At 35.5% G+C, this 20,580-nt stretch overlaps 1 protein-coding gene across 4 annotated transcripts in view; it reads right to left on the bottom strand.

The window, feature by feature from the left end:
- The window catches only part of PAPOLA (poly(A) polymerase alpha), a 44,678-nt gene that overhangs the window by 6,919 nt on the left and 17,179 nt on the right, over positions 1-20,580 (bottom strand). For 2 of the 4 annotated variants that reach the window (XM_055794453.1, XM_055794438.1), the window contains exons 8-18: positions 19,347-19,436; positions 19,118-19,256; positions 17,373-17,445; positions 15,824-15,944; positions 14,843-14,927; positions 10,130-10,183; positions 9,243-9,362; positions 7,422-7,531; positions 4,640-4,761; positions 2,862-3,004; positions 1,387-1,487 (exon numbers count right to left, since the gene is read on the bottom strand). In XM_055794453.1, coding sequence (XP_055650428.1) covers positions 1,387-1,487; positions 2,862-3,004; positions 4,640-4,761; positions 7,422-7,531; positions 9,243-9,362; positions 10,130-10,183; positions 14,843-14,927; positions 15,824-15,944; positions 17,373-17,445; positions 19,118-19,256; positions 19,347-19,436 — 1,158 coding nt within the window. Of the gene's footprint in view, positions 1-1,386; positions 1,488-2,861; positions 3,005-4,639; positions 4,762-7,421; positions 7,532-9,242; positions 9,363-10,129; positions 10,184-14,073; positions 14,451-14,842; positions 14,928-15,823; positions 15,945-17,372; positions 17,446-19,117; positions 19,257-19,346; positions 19,437-20,580 lie in introns of those variants that run through there. The other 2 variants (XM_055794447.1, XM_027777069.2) reach the window with 2 other exon arrangements.

Here is a 20,580-nt window from a genome sequence, read left to right as displayed (position 1 = left end):
TTCCTGTACCAGATACAGGGTAGCCATGTCAGTGACACTGCCTGGTCTAAATAACCCTGCTTAACAGCTAGGTACACTAACCCAGACAAAGCTCTGTGCTAATACAGCTATTATTTTTGGTACCCAAAAGAAGTTTTACTGTTTCTGTACTCAGCCATATAAATGCATTGCCAAAGACTGCCTGAAATAAAATTCAAGACCAATTTGATACCACTTTTGTCACTCAAACATGAAATTTACCACTTCTCAGGCTCAGAGTACACAATGACAGATATGAAGTCATCACAGAGCATCAAAAAAAGATCTGACATTCCAAACATCTTTTGGAAAAATGCTCCATTTGAAAAAGCTCTACCTCATCAATTGCCTACCTCAAACCAACAAGCACACATAGGGAGATGCTCCAGGATAAGAAAAATTACATTGAGGAACTTTTTTCATTAATAACTATCAGGTGACTGCTTTTTGATTAACTAAAATACAAGAACGAACAACTTCCGATATGTCTACAAATCCAAAAAACAGTCATTCCATTTAAGCTCCATTTAGTGCTCATGGACTAACTCACTCACATTGATGCATCTGTGACTTACAATAAAAATCAGAGAACAGTTAAAAGACTCCACCGTGCCACATGTGAAGGAGTGAAATAATAGAGCTCTCATCTTGAAAGGCTAACCAGTTGGTCCCCTTTTCAATCTGTTTCTGACTTGCTCCTTGTATACAGCTAAAGTGCCATCAAAAAGAGCAGCAGCTGACACTGCCAAGTGAGTATTTTCACCAGGTGCTTTTGTTCTTGCACTAAAAAGTCAATTTTTCTTAAGTATTAAGTGAAGCGTAGTTTTTATTGTAGAAAATATGGAGGGTAACGTCAGCACACACAGTAGGACATATCTGAAAAGATGTAAGCAGAACACATGCTCCTTATTGACACCTGAGTCTTTTTCATTATTAGAAACAATTTCATGAACAACACGAACAGTAACATGGAAGCACAGATCACAGACAGTACAGAATCAGCTCTTGGGTTTAACTACAAAATGGATTAGGATAAATACAAAAATTGCTCTTCCATCTTTAGATAGTTTTTCCTTATTTGATCAACTGAACTACAGACCTACATAAAGCCACTGGAAAACTATGGCTATTGTGAATGTAAAATATAAATCTCTAAGAGTAAAAGAATAAACAAACATCACGGCACAAAGTATTCTGCCATGGTTTCTTGAGTCCTAAAGAAATTAGTTAAATCTGTACATCAAGGAGAACATGTTAGAGCATGTGTTAAGTAAAGACCTCAAACTGGAAGAAAAACTGTTTCACAGACATCACAAAAAACAAACAAACAAAATCAATAGAAACAATATACTGTGCCACTTTCCTTACCCCCTGAGCTTTCACTGGAATTTATTTGTGGCACAGTGACTTCAGAAGCCTGTATGTTGGTCACAGATGCTGCTGTTACAGCTGGCGCAGGACTGCTTCTGCTAAAAGGGAAAAATGACGAAATGCTGAACATTAGTAAAGCTATGGTGCTGTATGTCCCGCCTTTCATCACATCACATGCATGGCCAGTAACCATAGATGATAGATTTTACCTACATTACAGAGCAGAACTTACAATACTATGTCACAGCAGGAAGACAGAAATGAGCATTGGTAATCTACTGTCAAACTTGAGCAATGGAAGCTATTTCAAATATTTAATCTGAATCACTTCAGAGACAGTTTTTTAGACCAGTAAGGAGTTGCATTAAAAAAGGGCAACAATTGAAGCAATGTCTGCCCAAATAAGGTGCAGGGGAAAATGCAGCAGCTACTTCCCTGAAGAACGGAACAAAACCAGTACAGAAGGACCAAAATAGAATAGAAAGTTTGTTTTCCATTTACACACACCGTTATGACTATGCCCAAAAATCATAATGGGGCAATTTCCACTACAAGCGTGACTTCCTAGATATCATAGACTTGTTTTAATATCACGGTTAGCGGCATCAACTATTGGAAATCATTTACCACAGAAGACCAACTTAAAGAATACTTGTCAAAAGGAATAAGTTTAGTGAACTTAAGTATTTTATCCTATACAACATCCTGTAATATACATCTAATCCTGCACAATTGTAGGCAACTGATGTTAACTTGTCTCTGCATCAAACAAACACGGGACTCTTGAAAGAAGAAAGAGCAGAATCCCATTTACTTGGGCAAACAAATTTAGATAGGCCAGGTCAGATGTGGCTTTGAGCAACTGGGTCTGGTGGAAGGTGTCCCTGCCCATGGCGGGGGTTGGAACTTGGTGATCTTTAAGGTCATTTCCAACCCAAACCATTCTGTGATTCTATGAAAAGACCATACAGAAAGACAGGCTTAAGATAAACATTAATATGTACACTTTGAAAATACAATAGAAAATTATGTTCATAAGCTTAATTTGCATGGATATCATCAGTAATAGGAGTAGCACTACTGATTTCCCAGACAGAAAGCCTAAACTCCTGTACTGTCTCTCATTTTGACCAAAACTCACACAACCCTTATTCTCACACTTCAATTTCCTGCTTACTACCTCTCACAGCCTCCTACTGCAGTGTCCCCAAGTTTTTATATCACCTTGTTGTTCTAAGGATTTCTACCCAACTTTATAATTCCTTATCTGAAGTCCAATGCCATGCTCCCTATCCCCCAAATTTAGCCCTGCTCTAGTGCTCAAACTGGAAATAAAGATTGTCTGCAAGTTCCAGTTTGGAACAGTCACACCTTGATAACCGTAGTATCTCACGGATGCAGTATCTGCTATGCTTTTAAATGCAAGTAATTCAGGAACAGAGAGCAGCCACAACACTGAAAGTCTTCATTACCCCTGAGAACTTCCAGAACTGTTCAATGGACTCGTCTTCATAGCACTAGTAGGCGAAGGCACAGACGTGCTGTTATCACTGTCCATAGACAAGTCTAGGCTGCTGTCATTCAGAGCTGTCAACCGGATTCCTTCTGTTGAATGCTGCAATCCACAAGACAAAAAGACAATTACATTAGTCTTAAAGGCTTAAAAATCAATGAAGATTCAAATGATGTAATATTTCAGTTATGCAAAATGTTAGCTGTTACATTTGTGAAGAAAAAACAAGAGATGATTTAACAGCAATGAGCTTCCACCACAAACGAAGCAAGTATGCATGCCTTAAATGCAGGTAAATTTAAGCATGTTTTCAGAAAAAAACAACCTGGAAGTAGAAGCATTTAAAAATGCAAAACATTAATGGACGATTAATCCTTTTACATGTAAATAAACCACTATTCTGTCACTACAAGCATTTACATTTTCACATTCGCAATTCAGGTACAGATTTGTCTGAACCAACGATGTTCAAAAACATAAGATAAAGATGAAAATACAATTGCTAAATATAGTAACAGTTTATTTCAAATGTCTTTGGTTTTGTGGGCTTATAGATACTGCTTTCATTAACTTCCCAGTAATACCAATGTACACCAAACCCACAATTAATACAAAGAATTTAGAGACTGATTAGAATTTAAAACAGTCAGTGGAGAAGAAACACCCTCCTCTGACACATTACTACTTAGGAGATGCATCACTTAATATTTACATTGTTGTCTGGAATGTATTACAAACAGATTTACACTTAGTATCAATACAAGATTTCCTGTTCATTAAAAAAGCAGTTAACATAAAACAGCTATAGTAACAAAGCATGTTATTTAGATATACCCGAGTATATAACAGTGGTGTAGTTATTCACAAATACAAGCAAACTCGTATTGCTCTCAGATTAAGCTAACACAAAGAAACAGGAATTTTGAAATACAGCCTAAATTGTTAAATTCCACGTTCCACTCCCTTTGTTTTGCCTCCACTGAAAGTAAATCACATCCAACACAATTAAAAGTGTTACCATTCTCATGTATGGCCACACAGGTAAACTATACACTGAGGGAGAAAATACCTACCCTGGCTAGGCAACGGGCAACTTTCTGGTGTCAAAACTGTCATTTAAATCTTTTCATTAAGAACATACAATATCAAAAGCTGCCAAGTTGCAGGCTGAAGAATACTTCCCTGAAAAGTATCCTCAAAGTATTCAATCTCAGTTACAGCAACTGACTACCATTAGGTACAAAAAAACAGCAACAAGTTCAACATTCTACTCTCCTTCTATGTGAAGAGTTGCAATTTTATGTTTAGGAGGCTTACAGGAAAGTCTAATAACAACTTTAAGAGGAAAAAGCTGGCGGTAGCAAGAATTGCTTGACTGATTGTTTTATTGGTATTGTTAATGTGCAGGTCACTTAAAGGAAGCATCATTAGAGTACTAAGAGAGCTTTAAAATCTTAGATTACGCTTTTTTAAATCTGTTTAGTTTAGGAAGGCCAAAACAACGCGGTATTTCAGCCAGACCCAAAGATACTATTCCTGTTCTTGATGTTCAGAGAATCTAGAATTGTATTTCATGCATGTAGTAATACTGCTAGTGTCAGATGAGATCACATTGTTTATGCAGGTAAAACTAAGCATTCAAAATGTGATTCTATTTCTTCGATTACTAAATCTAAAAACCTGAGGTATCATTTCTCAATAGCATTTTTATTGCTCTCAAATATTAGTCCAGTTTACCTTTTTCTTTTTCTGAAGCACATGATTAGGTAGCAGTTGGTGAAGTTGCTTACGTTTCACATGCCTTGCAGCAATCTTCATATCCATCTCAAACATCTTGCTATTTATTGCTTGCCTATAAACTACACAATTAGAATAACATTAAGATACACTGAAGTATTTTGCAAAGTCCACTTACTTGCCCAGGCAGAAACAATTTGCATTTCAGAACATTTATTACCCTCAAGAACAAATTCAGCATTCCCTTTCCTGGAGGAAGAAAGTAAACCGCCGACTATGCCAGCACTGACAGTGCAAACACTAAAATGTTACTTTGGTAGGGGACCTGTTGTCCAAGAACAGTATCTTGCAAGCATGCAGTTCTCTAAACTATATTGTTTACAAGTTTTAATAGTAACAGCACTAAAGTGAATTCTTCAGTTCAGCTCAAATGAACTAAAGACAGAAATAAGATTTCCTCATAAGAATTACAGTATTTACATAAAACTATTCTCTTCAATTGATCCAGCTTTTATTTATGCAGCTCCTACAAACAGGTTCTAATTCTGGAGTTTAATGCTTGTGTCAGCTATTATATTACAAATCATTCTGGCAACACCAGATACCACCACATTTTTATACAGAAGTGATTTGTGTTTGGTTTTTTTCTGCTATGTTTTGGGGGTTTTTTTGTTGGTTTGCTTTGGGCTTTTTTTGTTGTTGGCTTTGTTTCTTTTTGTAATTATGTCTACTATAATGAGCTGTTTCTCTTCACCTCAGAACATTTACTTCTGGTGATTCAACACAGTGCTAGTAAAGGAACTACACTGCAACCCAACATCTTGGGTTCAAGTAAAGCCAGATAAAAATGAAAAATCTGTTGTTCTTTCACATCAGCTTTCTATAAAATGTTGAATAAAGCTGTGGCAGACGAATGAATAAAAAAATCATTCTGTAGATCTTAAATACAAAACTTAGGAGGTATCTCGCTTATTCACTGTCTATTCTCATTGAATAGGCTGTGAACATGTAATAAAAAAAGCTGTTAAGAGACAGACACACAAAAAGCTCAATGACTACTGCATATTAAAGTGCCTACTAGACTAATTCTTGGTATTGAAGAAGCTCATAAAACCTCTGTGTGAGGCTTATACAAGTTATAGTTAAGGTAGGGTAGGGGCATGCTCAAGCAAGCTAGACATGGTTAAAGCATTCCATATTCCTGACATTAGGTGTTACCAAAGTCTCAATGGAAAATTTTCAAGGAAAACCTAGGCCACTCTTCATGGCTCTCCTCCTCCCCCTGCTCCTACTATAAAGCAAGCTATTCCCTAATTTCATTCTTGAAAATACTTCAGTAGTTTCAATAAAATCTTAGGATCTATTCCAAAATATAGGACAAACAGAGGTTTTCAGGATGGATTAAAAATGATGGAGATACACTCACATTGATTTGAGGTGACAAAAACTCACAAAACAGAAATTTTTGTTAGTTGACTACCTTGGAAAGTGTATTTAGAAACTGAACAGAAAACTGCACATCACAGTCTCTAAATTTTGATTAAATGCTACTTCATTTAAAGTTCCATGTATTTAGCCAAATTTCAGATTTGAATGTAGTGCAAGTACACCAGATTCAAAATCCTATGTGCAACTTTTAGTATTTTCATATAGAAAAAAACCTGATAAGTACACTATTGAAATTCATTTTTTATAAACAACAAAAGATCTAAGACACTAATTCATTAATTCCTTCACTCCTTCAAAGCAGCAACCAAGCTTTTCCAAGTTCTCAAAAATTAGAATGATGCGCCTATAGTTTCACCTTCACCACTTATAATCAAAGGGAATATTCCACCCCTCTCAAGAAAATACAAATCCCTTCGACTGACACAGACACACACACAGAGACCCCTCACTGCAGCTATAAATGACAATAAAGAACTTTCAAGCCTTGGCATAGTTTACTTATAAATATACATTATTATTTTATTATATTCACTCATACATCCATACCAGGGGGTGGAGGTGTACTATTTCCTTGCTTCCAGTCTTACCGAGTCTTAGAAATCCAAAGACCAGCATTGCATTAACTAGCATTTGAACCTATTCCTTTAACTCTGTAAACATGTAATACTTGAGCCTTAACTGTCATTTGTTTAAAACAAGAACTGCAAATTTTTAGTTAATCTTCTCAAAGGTATTGCTCCTTTCTTAGGCTTAGACTAGAGAGTCACACTCTGCAGCTGTTATCAATTCTTTCCTTAAAATTTCTCATTCATGAATCAAAAAAGAGAACACTGGAAAGTCAAACAGGTTTCTTGCATCAAGTGTTGGACATGAAAGTAAAAAGTTACTGAATCAACTAGCTACTACGTAACACCATGGAATAAAAAGCATTTTGTTCTAGAGTCTACTATATAATCCGCTTTAATCCAATGATGAATTCAGTTTCACAAGTAATAAGAATATTTAAACTATACACATATTGTCAAAAAGAGGTTAGGTTGCATCATGGTTACATGATAACCAATTTTCTTCAGTAAAGATCACAATGTAATGTACCATTTTTAGTGACATTAAAAGATGTGTGCATCATTTTAATCAGTTTTAATGAAAACAAACTGAAAACAATGTCTGAAGTGTCTAGAAGCATTAAAACTCATTAAAACTGTATTTCATTAAACACCCTAACTCCTTAGCCTAAGTCTAGATTCTACTACTGAAACAGACTACCTAATGAACAGAAACAGTAACTTCAACAAGTTCATAAATACCAGAACATCTGGAAAGCAACACTCACCTGTGTCTGTAAAAGACTGAATGTCGTAGGTAAGATCGACACTTAAATTTTCAGAATTTTCTGTTTTCTTAAACACCAACCCAATCACCCACATTGTACGGTATTCTTCCCTGGAAAAATTTACATAAAAGAGTCATATAATACTGACAGAAGAACTGAATAATTTACTAAGTTATCTGCTGCAATAGACAACAGTTGAACATTTTAGTGGAGCTAGCCATACAAAGACCAAAAACAAAGCTGACAATGACATTCCCTTTGCACCCACAATACCAAAAAAAAAAAAAAAAAAAGAAAAGTGTCACGAAACACTGACCCATCTACCTCCAGCAAACTTCATGAACTAAGATCATAAGTAGATTAATTCATTCAACTGTGCTTCTATATATAGATTGTCTCATTTTTAGGAGTTATAACTAGCCATCACAACTGTAAAGGACAGATTTGAAAGGAGAAGACAGATTTCCAGCACGTGATGCTTGAAGTAGTTAGAATCTACTCCTTGATTAGACAGCTTCCATTTTGCTAAACGTCTTCCAACTCTCAAATTTCTTAGCTGTAACTGACCACAAAGTGCAGTTTTCAGGTAAGATGAGCCTCCCTTTGACAGCTCACCTTCACATAATATACATGAAAGAGGAACTATTATAGTCTAGCACAGAATATAGCGTAACACTTCTACAGCAGCTCAAGAAATTTAATGTTTTAATTCAAATGTCTTTTCCCTGCAAGACCATTTCAGAAAAACACTGCTTTCCAATCAATCAATGAAAAAAAATTGGGCAGGCAGGTGAAAGAACACGCATAGTTTACATTGGGAAAATAACCTTGCCTAGAAAAGTTGCCCACATCAAGTCCTCTGAAATAAGAGCTAATGAGAGACTGTGATTATGCAGGCAGTTGTAGCTGTATTTACCCACTTAAATGGTGCTGAAGAGGTACTGCCTGCTTTTGTCCAATTTCACCTGGAACATGCACGTAATTTGCATATATAAGTTTTTAAAAAGGGAGCACCATACTGTCACTTGAAGCACTTAAGTCTGGAAAAGGCTGGGTGGAAGGTAAACAAGGCTTTTCATATACTCCCAGTGAAAACCACAATTTCTTCCCCATTTTCACACTTCATTCACTTTTTCACTACACAAAAAAAATACGATTCCTTACAAATTAATCACAACACTGCCTAGAAATAAAGTCTTAAAAAGCGTTTTGAGCCTACACACTTGCAATCATTTTTTGAGTGGCAGAGGAAAGGGTGGAAGGAGCTGAAAAATAGATAATCCTAAACAATTTGAAGTGCTTGGTATTTTCTCCACTGTTTCCACATCTTGAGGAATTCTAACATCAGCCATCACCAAGATTAAATGACATGCATCTCAACTGCTAAATTTAATAACTTTAATGTACTTAATTACTCAAGATTTTGGTTCTACTGTGCCTGATGTTCTACCCAATGCTCATGATGCTTCATAATTAAAACTGTCTTACCAAGTGATGCTAGATGCTCAAACAACAACAGCAGCTAAGGAGCAGTAGCTGACATGGATTAGTGGCAAGAAATTATGCAATTAATATAGTTATTAGCAAAAATATATTATTTCCTTGAAGTTATTTTCTGGCTCAGAAACATTCTTATACAGAATAAATATCTAGTTTTACAAATAGTACTTGAGAAGAGCTTAAAACTGTTTGCCTTTAGATGCTGTCATTAAAAATTAAGCCATTTAAGACTCTATAAAAAATGCTAGTTTATTTGTTAATGAACCGGTATTTTAGCTAAGTTAGTTCCTGACTATCACATGAAAGAACACTTTTGCTTACTTGTCAGGATTCTCCTTGGGTGCTGGGAATGACTGTGGATTCACATGAGCCAGTGTAATGAATTCATTCTTCTCCAGGTTTCCAACTAGAATACGGATTTTTGATTCCACCAAGCCCACCCTGCATAAATGTCATTTATTAACAAGTTCTCATTAATATGAAATAACAGAATTATCTATCATCACATACCAGGACAAAATCCTTAACATACTCCTTATACTAATACTTGACACTACAGATGTAACTAGCGCACTATACATGACATTAATTTAGATCAATGAACCAAGTGAATGCGTTGCAAAAACTAATGCAAGGGAAGCGTAAGAATGCCCTGAAGCTCTCATTATAACCCAATTTTACAAATGGAATTAAATAGCAAGACATTACACATCAATTAAAAGGCAGTCAGCAAGAAACTAGTACGTATTTCTCCAATATGCTTTTGACTTCAGATGATGAATTTTAAACATTGAAGAAAAACCCAGTATCTGACAATCTTAAAACTTCTCTAACAAAAGAGAGCAAAAACAAGGGAGAGGCATTTTTCTTTTGAGAAACAGTACTTCAAGAGATTGAAAACATACCTCCTCACACTGCTTATTAGAAAAGCACAAGAGGCTTAAAAAAATAAATTTGTAAAGTTAACCTCACAGCGTTGTAAAGTAGCAAAATTCAAGCAACAGTCTTCACTCCCTGGCTCTTCATTTTTACTGGTTTTTTCAGAAGTGTAACATCTTCATCCATTTATTTTTGAAACACTGAAACTCTATTTCATTAAAAAGATACTATACATATCAGATATTCCCTTGTGTCCAAGGCTGTAAGGGTTTTTGGTTTTGTTGTTTGGTGATTTTTGTTTTTCTTTAAATACCAAGCATTATACTCACCATTCTAGTCGCTGTTTTTCTGTCGGTGCGCTTGCTAGAAGTACAATATAATGCCTTTGGAGATAAAGACAATATGCTATTCTATTTATACTTCTAAAACTAGACATTCAAACCTTAACATTAAAACTTTGCAGTAAATTCCACATTGCAACTACAGATTATTAGCTTAAGTATATACCCTATAATAAAATTAAGTATTGTTCATTAGACAAAGGGGATATGTTCCCCAAGCATGTGACTAATGGACTTATCAAAACATTTTGGATTTTAGGGACATTTGCAACTATACTTCCATACCAGTAACCTTAATAAAAGGCTAGGAACATAGCACTAGTTGAAAAACAGTACAGGTATTTCAATACCTAATAAGATGAAGGATTTAACTGACTACTAAATATTCCTTGCAAGTAAAACCAGTTGTTCACAACCATCTATAAATTTGTCAGTTGTCTTTGTCACATTATTTCTGAATAGTTAAGTGGTTATCACATATACGTTTGTTCAAAGTCAAAAATAACACCATCAAGTGTGGTTTAAAAAAAAAAAACAACTGTATCTGCATTTTAGAATTGTCTGAAGACACTTATCTGAAACTTCACAAGGAATGTTTCCTCTGATGATAATTCTTAAGCTCTCAATTATATTCCAGGATAATCAGTGTATACCCACTGTAAGTAAATTTCAAAGAAACAGTATACAAAGCAAAGATGTATTTTAAACAAGCCCAAAGACAGTGGAACAGGAGAAGATTACTTTCAACTTGAGTTCATAAAGGTGGTAGGGGAACCTGACATGTCTACCATCAGGTTTTTCAGAATTTTAGCTGGGAAGTCTACTTTAACATCCCAAGTCATTCAACTTGGCATTACTTTATACTGATATGGTATTCTTGGGTATCTTCAGAGCAGGATTTAAACAACAGTAATAACGTGAAGGATTAGACCCTAGTACATGTACCTCATAGAAAGCAATGCAAGGTCAATGATGGTAACTATGGTGTAAAAAAAAAAAAAAAAAAAAAAAAAAAAAAAATGTCCTCTGATGCTATAAGGCCTTCAAATCACAAACTTAAACCAAAAGAAACAGATGAAATCCGTAACTTCATGTCTCTACTTATCTTTAGGTGACAGAGGGGAAAAAAAATAGGTAAATACTAGAGTCTTCTGAATTCAGTCAGAGAATGTCAATGAAGTGAGAGGACTAGAAAAGATATTTGGAAAAATTCTTCCCCCTTCTGAACAGGGCATTTACTTATTTTTTGCATTTTGGCAGTAATAACTGCTTCGTACAAAATGTAATGGTGTTTTTCCTGTGATCTTATTGAAATACTCGTTTTAGATACTTGCAGGATACCATGACTCAATCAATTATATTACAAAAAAAAAAAAAAAAAAAAAAAGGAAGGGTTCTTTACTCAAATTCTGCATGCGAAGTTACCAATTTCGGATATGAACTTCTACCAGGGAGCACCATTGCCCTTAATATCCCTACATCATACATATCACACACACTTGCAGAATGGTTCATTTAGTAGGGAAGACAATTCAAGCTTTTTGCTGTTTTTAACCATATAAAACTGAAAGAGACAAATCTCAAATCTGGAAGTATTTGGAGAAATGAATTTTCCAGCTACTTATTAAAAACAGCTCTTTGAAACAAGCTTCTGAAGAACAACTGAAAAAGATAATTAATTTGGCTATGTCTAGAAGTCTCAACTAGCTGGTGGGCACACAGAAGAAAACCCTAAGCCTTATTTATGAAAATAAGTATAATGATTAGCTATTTTTGCTCAGATAGCACTAGCTGAAAGAAAAGGGAAAGGTGCAATTTCTCCTGCCACCCCCAACTGTTAAACAGTGTGGAGAGGGAATTAATCACTGGAAATCTGTTATTGCCATGTTCAGTAAAAATTTTTAACAGCTTGTGCTATTTTAAGACATTAACTTAAGAGTCTAAGGTCTGGCTGCTAAATTTTACAAAGATTTGTGATCGGTTCTTCATTCATAATTCTACCACAAAGAATACAACTAATTCAGAAGTATCCATTACTTCATGATAAAAAAAAAAATAAATCCGAAGTTAAGCTTCTATTTCTCAATGGTGATTTTTTGATGCAGGGTGTTTGGGGTTTTTTTGTTGGGTTTTTTCTTTTTTTTTTTTGGGGGGGGGGGGGGGGGGGGCGGTGGTCGGTTTTTGGTGGTTTGGTTTTTTTTCTTTTAGAAACTGGTGCTGTTTCTCTCCCACTGTCTCCCTGTCATCACTACGTTTTCATAAAAATAACCTAATGTAGATATTATGGAATTGTCTTACACCATCAACATCTTTACCTACAAAAAAACGAATTATTTTTAAGAGTCATACTAATTTCTGAAAAAACTGAGAACACCTGAACATGTGCCTTTCAGGTTTTCTCTATTAAGTTGTCCAGGATTTACATTCAAATTGTCCAGTGATTTCAATAAAGTCCTACCAAAGCCAAGAGTTCAAAGTACCTTTTTAAAAGGTATGTTTAAATTCTACTTATTTAGCAGGATATTTATCTTTATAACAGAGAACCAAAATCCTAAAAGTCATTAAATGAGTGTTATTTCCCGCATCACCATACTTCTCCTTTGGTTTTAAGCTCTAGTAATTTCATTCTCATCTAACAATTCATATTCATGTTATATCTATTTGAAATTATTCTTGTCATTTCCCTGTAAAACGCCATATCCAGCAAGTGTATGTTCTTTGTTGCTGTTTTCCCCCAATCTGAAAAAATTAAACCTATATGAAGGGCAGGTAACACAACTCCCTAACTCCAAGTAATTCTTGACATTGTAAAAATAACGAAAATAAATAAAAAGAGATTTCTCCATTCTCCCAATTTCTAACCTGCTCCTGCCATGCAGGTATGCAGTAGTCTCAAGATTTCCTTAGTCACACATCACTAAAGTTTATTTTAAACATTGCTTACAAGTCAAAAGTGTTTACAATCAACACAGATGTTTAGAAACTAATTGCCACTGAGAGCAATACAGATTACCAAAAAGCTATGCTTTCAGAAAAGAAAACTTTTTAAAAGTACGTCTCATAGCAAGGATTAGATCTTCTCTTAACTGGCAGAGAACTACACATCGCTTTGATTTTCAGCAGGAACAAGTCAAGGCATCTACAATTTAAAGGACAGTGCAGGGAGGGGGGGGGAATCCAAAACATCTAGCTTTCAGACAATGATCTGACCAAGAGGTACATTTATTGCATACTGATGACTGCAATACAATGATTTTATTTTGTAGAGGTTACTAACCAAAGCTTTAAATTAACTTACTAACCTAAAACATAGAAAACCTTGGGTAATTTAAAGCAGGCTCCATAATATTATACCATAGTTTTAAAAAAATAATTCAAGCAAAGACATTTTGTGCAAAACATACAAAATCTGGATATTTAATGTTGGCAAGAGAAGCTTTTATTATTAAAACTGATAAAATGGCGAAAGCTGATAACACAAAAGGCTGTATTAAAATGGAGATTATTTCAAATGACATTTAGTGTTTCCTACATTTTCCTAGTTTTTAAAGAAACAAAGGAAATGTACTAGGGAACTTATTAGCAACCTCTTGAGCAGAAACTGATTTGTCTGCCACCCATTTTTAACTTCAAAAAAACATAACTTTACAGTGCTCTTACGTGTTTTCAAACTTAACCTCCAAGGTACAACATAAAAGCCATCCAAATGTTTTAAAGCTTTTATCATGCAAAAGGTATAGAAACAAAACACAGACACATTATGAAGGTCATCAGTCTCTTTTAATGGGGGAACTGTATATTTCAGTCTTGTTTAGATTAGTACATCACCAACCAACCACCCAACACAGAAACAAGTGTAAAATATATTTGATCTTGATTCAAGAAAAATGGGTCTCCAATTTCAACTGAGGGCAAAGAAGATGTAGTCCGTATTTTAATAATCCATATTTATTGTAAAAATACAACTTTCAGCAAGTTCATATACATTTAACAAGCTTCTGCCCCACAAGCATATTACTAGAAACCCTAAATATGTGAAGTGTGAACTTCAGTATTTCCCTTAGAGACATCACAAAATTAGAGAAGCTCAGTGTGAAAGAGTATTAATAAAGAGCCAAAAGCCTTAAGCTTTAATGGAAAAAGATCTAGTAATAACTAGTACATCTGGCAGTTAGTCAACACAATTGCAAAAATATCTTTTATTATCAGTGAACTGTTGACTATATTGACAGAAGAAAACATACAGTTTCAAGTACGTATTCATCTTAAATGTTGACCTTCAGAACTGGTTCTTTTAATATCTTGTTTCCTGGGAGGCAAGACCCATTTTTAGAATGCTTACTGACACCACTAAAGAACATATCAGCTGGTTTGACCAACAGAAATGTCTTCAATTTTACTAGTAGCATACTAATTGTGACATTAGCATACTAACTGGTGACATTCTAAGTATATGGTCTGGGACTAAAAGGTTTCTGAAATGCATGCTAAAGACAAAAAAAAAAAGGTATCTGACAAAATTATTAATTCTCTAAGAGAAAGGACAATAGTGCATTTACTCCCCCTCTATATTAAAAGATCCTAACAAAACACTTCCAAGAAGTTTAACGTATGCATATTTAAGATCCTGTGCTACAGAGCATCATTAGATATTTTAACTGATAAAACTTAAAATATTCTGCCATGCTATAAAATACATACTTGTACTTTTGAAAGAAGTTTGGAGCTTCAAAAAGTTTGGACCACTCTGCCTTACTCAGCAAAATTTCATCTGTGATAGCAAGACCTAAATTATAAAAAAAATTTAAACTTTTTTTTTTAAAAAAATACAGTTTAATACCTAGAGTAAAAACAGCTTATTAACTTAGCAAAGGTTACTACAAATTATTTCCCCCCTTTAAAGGAATTTATCAACAAGCTTTATATTCCAGTCATACCAAATCATATTATTAAAAAGAACATCAATAAAACACATTTAGAAATGTATGTTAAACGATCAGACTAATGGTATTTTTGCTTTGCAGCGTAACATAGCTCAGTTTAATCTTTTGTGTATGCCACAGTAACTACTCAGTGCGAAGATAAGAGAACTACTTCTTTACAGTAATTGAATCATCTCTTGTGCAAGACATTGTACAAGGCAAAGAAACAGGGAGACAATAAGCTACTGCTCTGTCCGAGTGCTACTGGCAGTGGCTCTCCGCGTCAAGTCTACTCCTTGCTTTGATAACATCTTCTCTTACCTACTATAATTACCTAAGCAGATTACTAGGATAAATCTAGAGGACTCATCTCTGAGCAAGTATATTGTTTTATATTAGGCCTAGAAATGGCCGTACAGTGGGACTACTACGCTATTCTTCCACGTGGCATGACACGATCTAAAACCACTAAAACAAACAAAAAAGATATTGTACCATTAGTTCTCATTTTCAGAGCACAAGGCATTCTTATTAATTACCCAGTTTCCAGGAGTGAAGGACAGACCTCCAGAAGTTTCTACTTAATATAGAACTTTAAGCCACATAAGCTAACAGGCCAAGTTCCACCTCCCTCAGAAGAGCGTCATGTCAAGAGGCTATTTAACACCCTCCCACCTCCCCCTCACAAAGCATACCCATGATGGAACTATTTTAAATCTGTTTGCAAACATTTAGAGAGAGAGCGTAAGATAATACTTACCTTGTTTAAATTCCTCAACCATGACCATCCGTGTAGAAACGGACACATTGTAGGTAGAGTTCTGCTGTGGGTATGCTGGTGTAATTATAGGCATAAGATGGTACCTATCACTGGGGTTTACCTATATATAACAACAGCCAATCAGTTTTCTTCAAGCATACACATGAGTTAACAAATTTGGATTTCTCCCTTTACTACAACAGTTAAGTTCTAAGAGACCTTAGATATCAGGCCAAATAAATTACCAACAGTTCAGACAAAGTTTAGAAAACAAGGATAACGCCTTCACAAAGGACACCATTCTGAACCACAGTGATGTGGGAGGGCTGTAACCTGTCAGCACATCATGGTCAAGTTGCAGGCATTTCTAAGTCCAGAAATACCAACTGAATAGAACAGTTTCTCTCTTCAATAGAAATGAGCTTGTGATTACATCACACCACATGAGCACCTTCAGAAGAATGACTGTCTTCAGACCTTGCAAAAAATATTTTATACTTTATTTCTGTAACACTACTGAAAATAAAGAGCCAGCTTAAGACAAGAGGCTCTAAACCACCTGACAGAAGCATCACTTGCATTAACGTATCTTTTATTAAACCGCACACAGGAAACAAAAGAGAAGGGACAAAACACACATGCGCAAAAATACATTTAAAATAGGATCAGCGTAAAAAACTTGTAGACTGTAAATTAAAGATAAAACCCTTACCCCACTTTGTTTGGCTACTACAACAGACAGTTCCCATCACACACTGACCTCAAATGCCCTACCCCACGAATAACAGTTAAGACTCGAGAACACTTTTTCAACTGTCTCACATTATTTAAATGTGGACTTTTGCCCAAAAAACCAGATTTTAAGTACAAAAGTAGGTACAACTCAACCTCTGGTGCTTACACTATTCACCAAAAAAAGGTTAGTTGAACACCAACTATTCTAAGATTGACCGAGCAGCGTCGAACATCTTCACCTTACGCCCTACTGAAACCTCAGAATGAGAGTTGTGCAAGCTGCTTTACTGACTGCCTGAAGGGCAATGATGTTCAGTGTCCTTAATTTAATTGCTACAAAAGTGGAGATCAAATATTATAAGAAGAACTTAAAGACTTCAAGTTACGATCTTCTTTTATCCAAGACGAAAACACAACTATATGGACCCAAACCATCCAGCTCTGACTGTTGCACCAAATTGAATTTAATATACTTGCAAAAGTAACTCGTCTTAAGTCAGATGCAAACCATTTTAAGCTAAGCAGTTTTTTAAAAAGGCATTGCTTTACTGTCTATATCTAATTACGCTGAATATTTATTAATATCATGTATTGCAAAACTTGGGAGAAAAAGTACATTGTTCAGCCAAGTGTGCTTCAAGCAGTCAGTTTAGAAAAATGAAACTTTGTTCCACACCTAAAGGTTACTTATAAAGAAGACATAATACCAAAATATTAAGTTTAATAAACCCAAATGAAGCTCACCTAGGATTCTTTAGAGCAACTAGAATTTATTGTACAAAGTGACTTATAGGGGAAAAAATAATACACTAACCCTTGGGTCCCATACAGGCAAATTAAGATTGCATTCTTCTGGCTGTTTCAATAGCACTGGATTTGGCCATTCCCTGTTCAAAAAGGATTGTAGCACTGAATAAGACTATTGGATACAACCATGTACGTTCAACAAACAATACTTCTGAATGCGATCCTTAACTCTGCTCTCAAGGTAAGCATCATTTCCTCAAGATTAAGCTGGTCTAACTGGGGTTGTTTTAAATAAGCTGTATTGCTGAACTACAATACAGCTGTAATTAGCTCCTCCAGAGCATCAGAACAATGAATTTTCTGTAGTCTTGAAGCTTTATAACCACTGGTTTAGATTACTAATCTCCTCTAAATTCTTCTTAAAAATATACCTATCAAACAGAAATTCTTCTATGAGATTGACACTGGGTCCATCTTCGAGCTAGCCGTTTCATGACAAACTAAAAGAAGAAACAGCCAGCATGATTACAACATTATAGCATCACTAAAAGCATATGTATTAAAAAAAAATCCAAATCAAGATTAAATAAACCCATGAATGAAACACTAAAAAAAATTAACACTTCTGTTCGTCAAGCCGTCTCTACTTCCATGAGTAAAGTTATCTTCCTACAAAGAGTAAAAGTCATTTCATCTCTTCGTATTTGCAGATTAATGCTCCTGTACTATGCACGTATAAAATGGACAGCAGTATGAGGAACACATTAAACAGAGCTTGCAACCAGTTCTTCCCTCTATTAGCTTAGCATGGTAAAAATATTACTAAACACTAGGTACCTCAGAGGCTATAACACAGGGGTCCTCAAACTTTGTAACCAGGGGGCCGGCACACGGATGCAAGTGGCAGGCAGCCATCTGTGGCTGCTTGGTTTCCCCCTCAACCCCCGGCGGGGGGGTGTGTGTGGTGTCTGCAAATACCCGGGGCCCGATTGAGGACCCTGGGGGGCCGTATCCAGCCCACCGGCCGTAGTTTGAGGACCCCTGCTATAAAGCCTACGGATTCAAGAGAGTGAAACTGTGGAAGTTACCTTCATGTTAAGGCGGCACTACACTGGAAGTAAAGCAACAGCTTGGTAAAATTACTCTTAAACTGTCAATGTTTCATGAAGACTACAGGTATCCAGATATGCTTTCTTTCAAGAAAAACAGTATTCACTTTGTAAGCTGCAAAATACGCTTTTGTCCCATTCAGTCTAAGTTTACTTGGAATGCTCCCGTTGTTCTCATCAGTTTTTATTCAAACCACCTTTCTGAGGTAACCAGCTCAGGAATATGAAATCATATTTAATCTGAAAACACCTACCTCTCCACACTGACAAGATTAAAACTCCCACTTTTGTCACTGATTCTCCTAAACTGCATTTAGGCTATGTGCCTCAACCACATACTGACATACCTCCTTTTCCCATTATCTCAGTATTTGAAGGTTCACAGACTAAGTTTTGGGGTGTCTGCTCTCATTTTGCGCTATGTAAGTATTTTAACTGAAAAGTAATGTTGAGTTACAACAAATACTTAAGACAATTTTAAATAAAACATGGGTGGTTTTGTTTTGGATACTTTAAGAGCAAGATATGTTGGATGACTTACTGGAAACCTCAAGGTAACAATTTTCTGGCAGCAAAAACAAAGCCCATAACTACCATCTTAATCTGGTAACAGCTGAAAACGATACCATAAAAACAGGACTAAAATTCAGTGTCTACAAACAATTTTATTTTAGTGTAATCTAAATTTTAAAAAAACACATACCATTTAGAAAATACCAAGAAAAATTTATGTACAAGAGTTGATGCTATTGCATTTGGATAAAGCTGGCAAGTTCTTGCTACTAGCATAGCCCAGGAAACACCGCCAAGGAAACCTAGTATATTGGAATAGATGTTGTGGCCTGTGGATTGAGAAGGAAAGAGACAAAAGAGTTATCAGTAAGCATGTGAGTTAATGAAAACTTCACAAATTTTGGAATAAAACTGCTTACGTTTTGCCCACAGTTTGATAGCTCTCAGTGTTAACCTGAAGTTGTCAATGTTTGGTACTAGATGCAGAATTTCATCGGTTACCCGGCAACCTGCCAAAGAAAAAAAAGAAAAAAAAAGAAAAAGAGTCCATTACACTTGCTGCCTCCAAAGTTTTTTCTGCTTGCTTACCCTCCCCCAGCTTCAAAGCCACCAGGCTTTTTAGATGAGCACACTAGAAACTAATTCCTTATTTTGATCACTTGTTTTGGATTAGAAAGCTTAACTTCCCCCCCCCCCCCCCCCCCCCCCCCGCCCCTTTTTACTGTTTTACAGCAGCACTCAGGCAGACAACTCATGCATGTTGTTTAAGAAACAAGTTTTAAGTTCTGCTGTTACAGGACAGAACACACAGAAAAATTAAAAAAAGGAGCCTTCATGGAGCTACAAACTAAAAACCCTGAAAATTTTATGTAAAAGCTTTGATTGAATTTATGAGAACAGGCTAGAAAGAATAGTTTTTAAACACAAAGTTGTATCATTACTTTGATGGGGTATTTTCAGGCTTAAGAATGACATTACAAATGACAAGATAAACTGCTTTATTTATTTTTTTTTAATCAAGAATAAGTAGTTGTTCATTGTCACTGAATTGTTTGAGAGAGCTGGTTGCAAGACAATCATTATCTAAGACCAGGAGTTCTTTTCAAAGCAAGTAAGAGACAAGTATGAATTTGAGACTACACAAATCTGAGTTTCACAAAACAGTGCAAGTCATTGTGGCAATCTCAAGTTATCACATTTTCAGCTCATAACCAAAATTGGTGATATCTCGTATGTTCTCTTCCCTGCTAAGTTACATACAGGCAGCTAAATCCCCTACCATCCTGTACATAAATAACAATTTTTTAAGCTGTGGTATTATAGAAAAGTTAAGGCTTACACAAGCTACTGAAGACCTAACCTCAAACTGACAGTATTTTAACATCCCAATTTTATCACTGAAGCAATTTTGTGTACATTTATAGATATTAGAACACATACAAATTAAAAAACATGCACACATTTTATTTATAGAAACAGATAGTGCTCAATACAAAAGTCTTGCAAGTCCCATTAATTTCTAGACAGCACCATTTACAATCCAAAGAAAAGAAAAAAATTTACAGAACTTTGGTTAACAAGAAACAACCCTTCCCTCCAAACAAGGTATATAAAACTGGCTATGACTTCATTTCCAGATATGGAGTTGCTGTA

This window comes from Falco peregrinus, chromosome 1 (assembly GCF_023634155.1).
Source record: "Falco peregrinus isolate bFalPer1 chromosome 1, bFalPer1.pri, whole genome shotgun sequence".
NCBI lineage: Eukaryota > Metazoa > Chordata > Aves > Falconiformes > Falconidae > Falco > Falco peregrinus.
The sequence above is the reverse complement of the archived record's forward strand: the minus strand, read 5'-3'. Positions and strand labels throughout refer to the sequence as shown.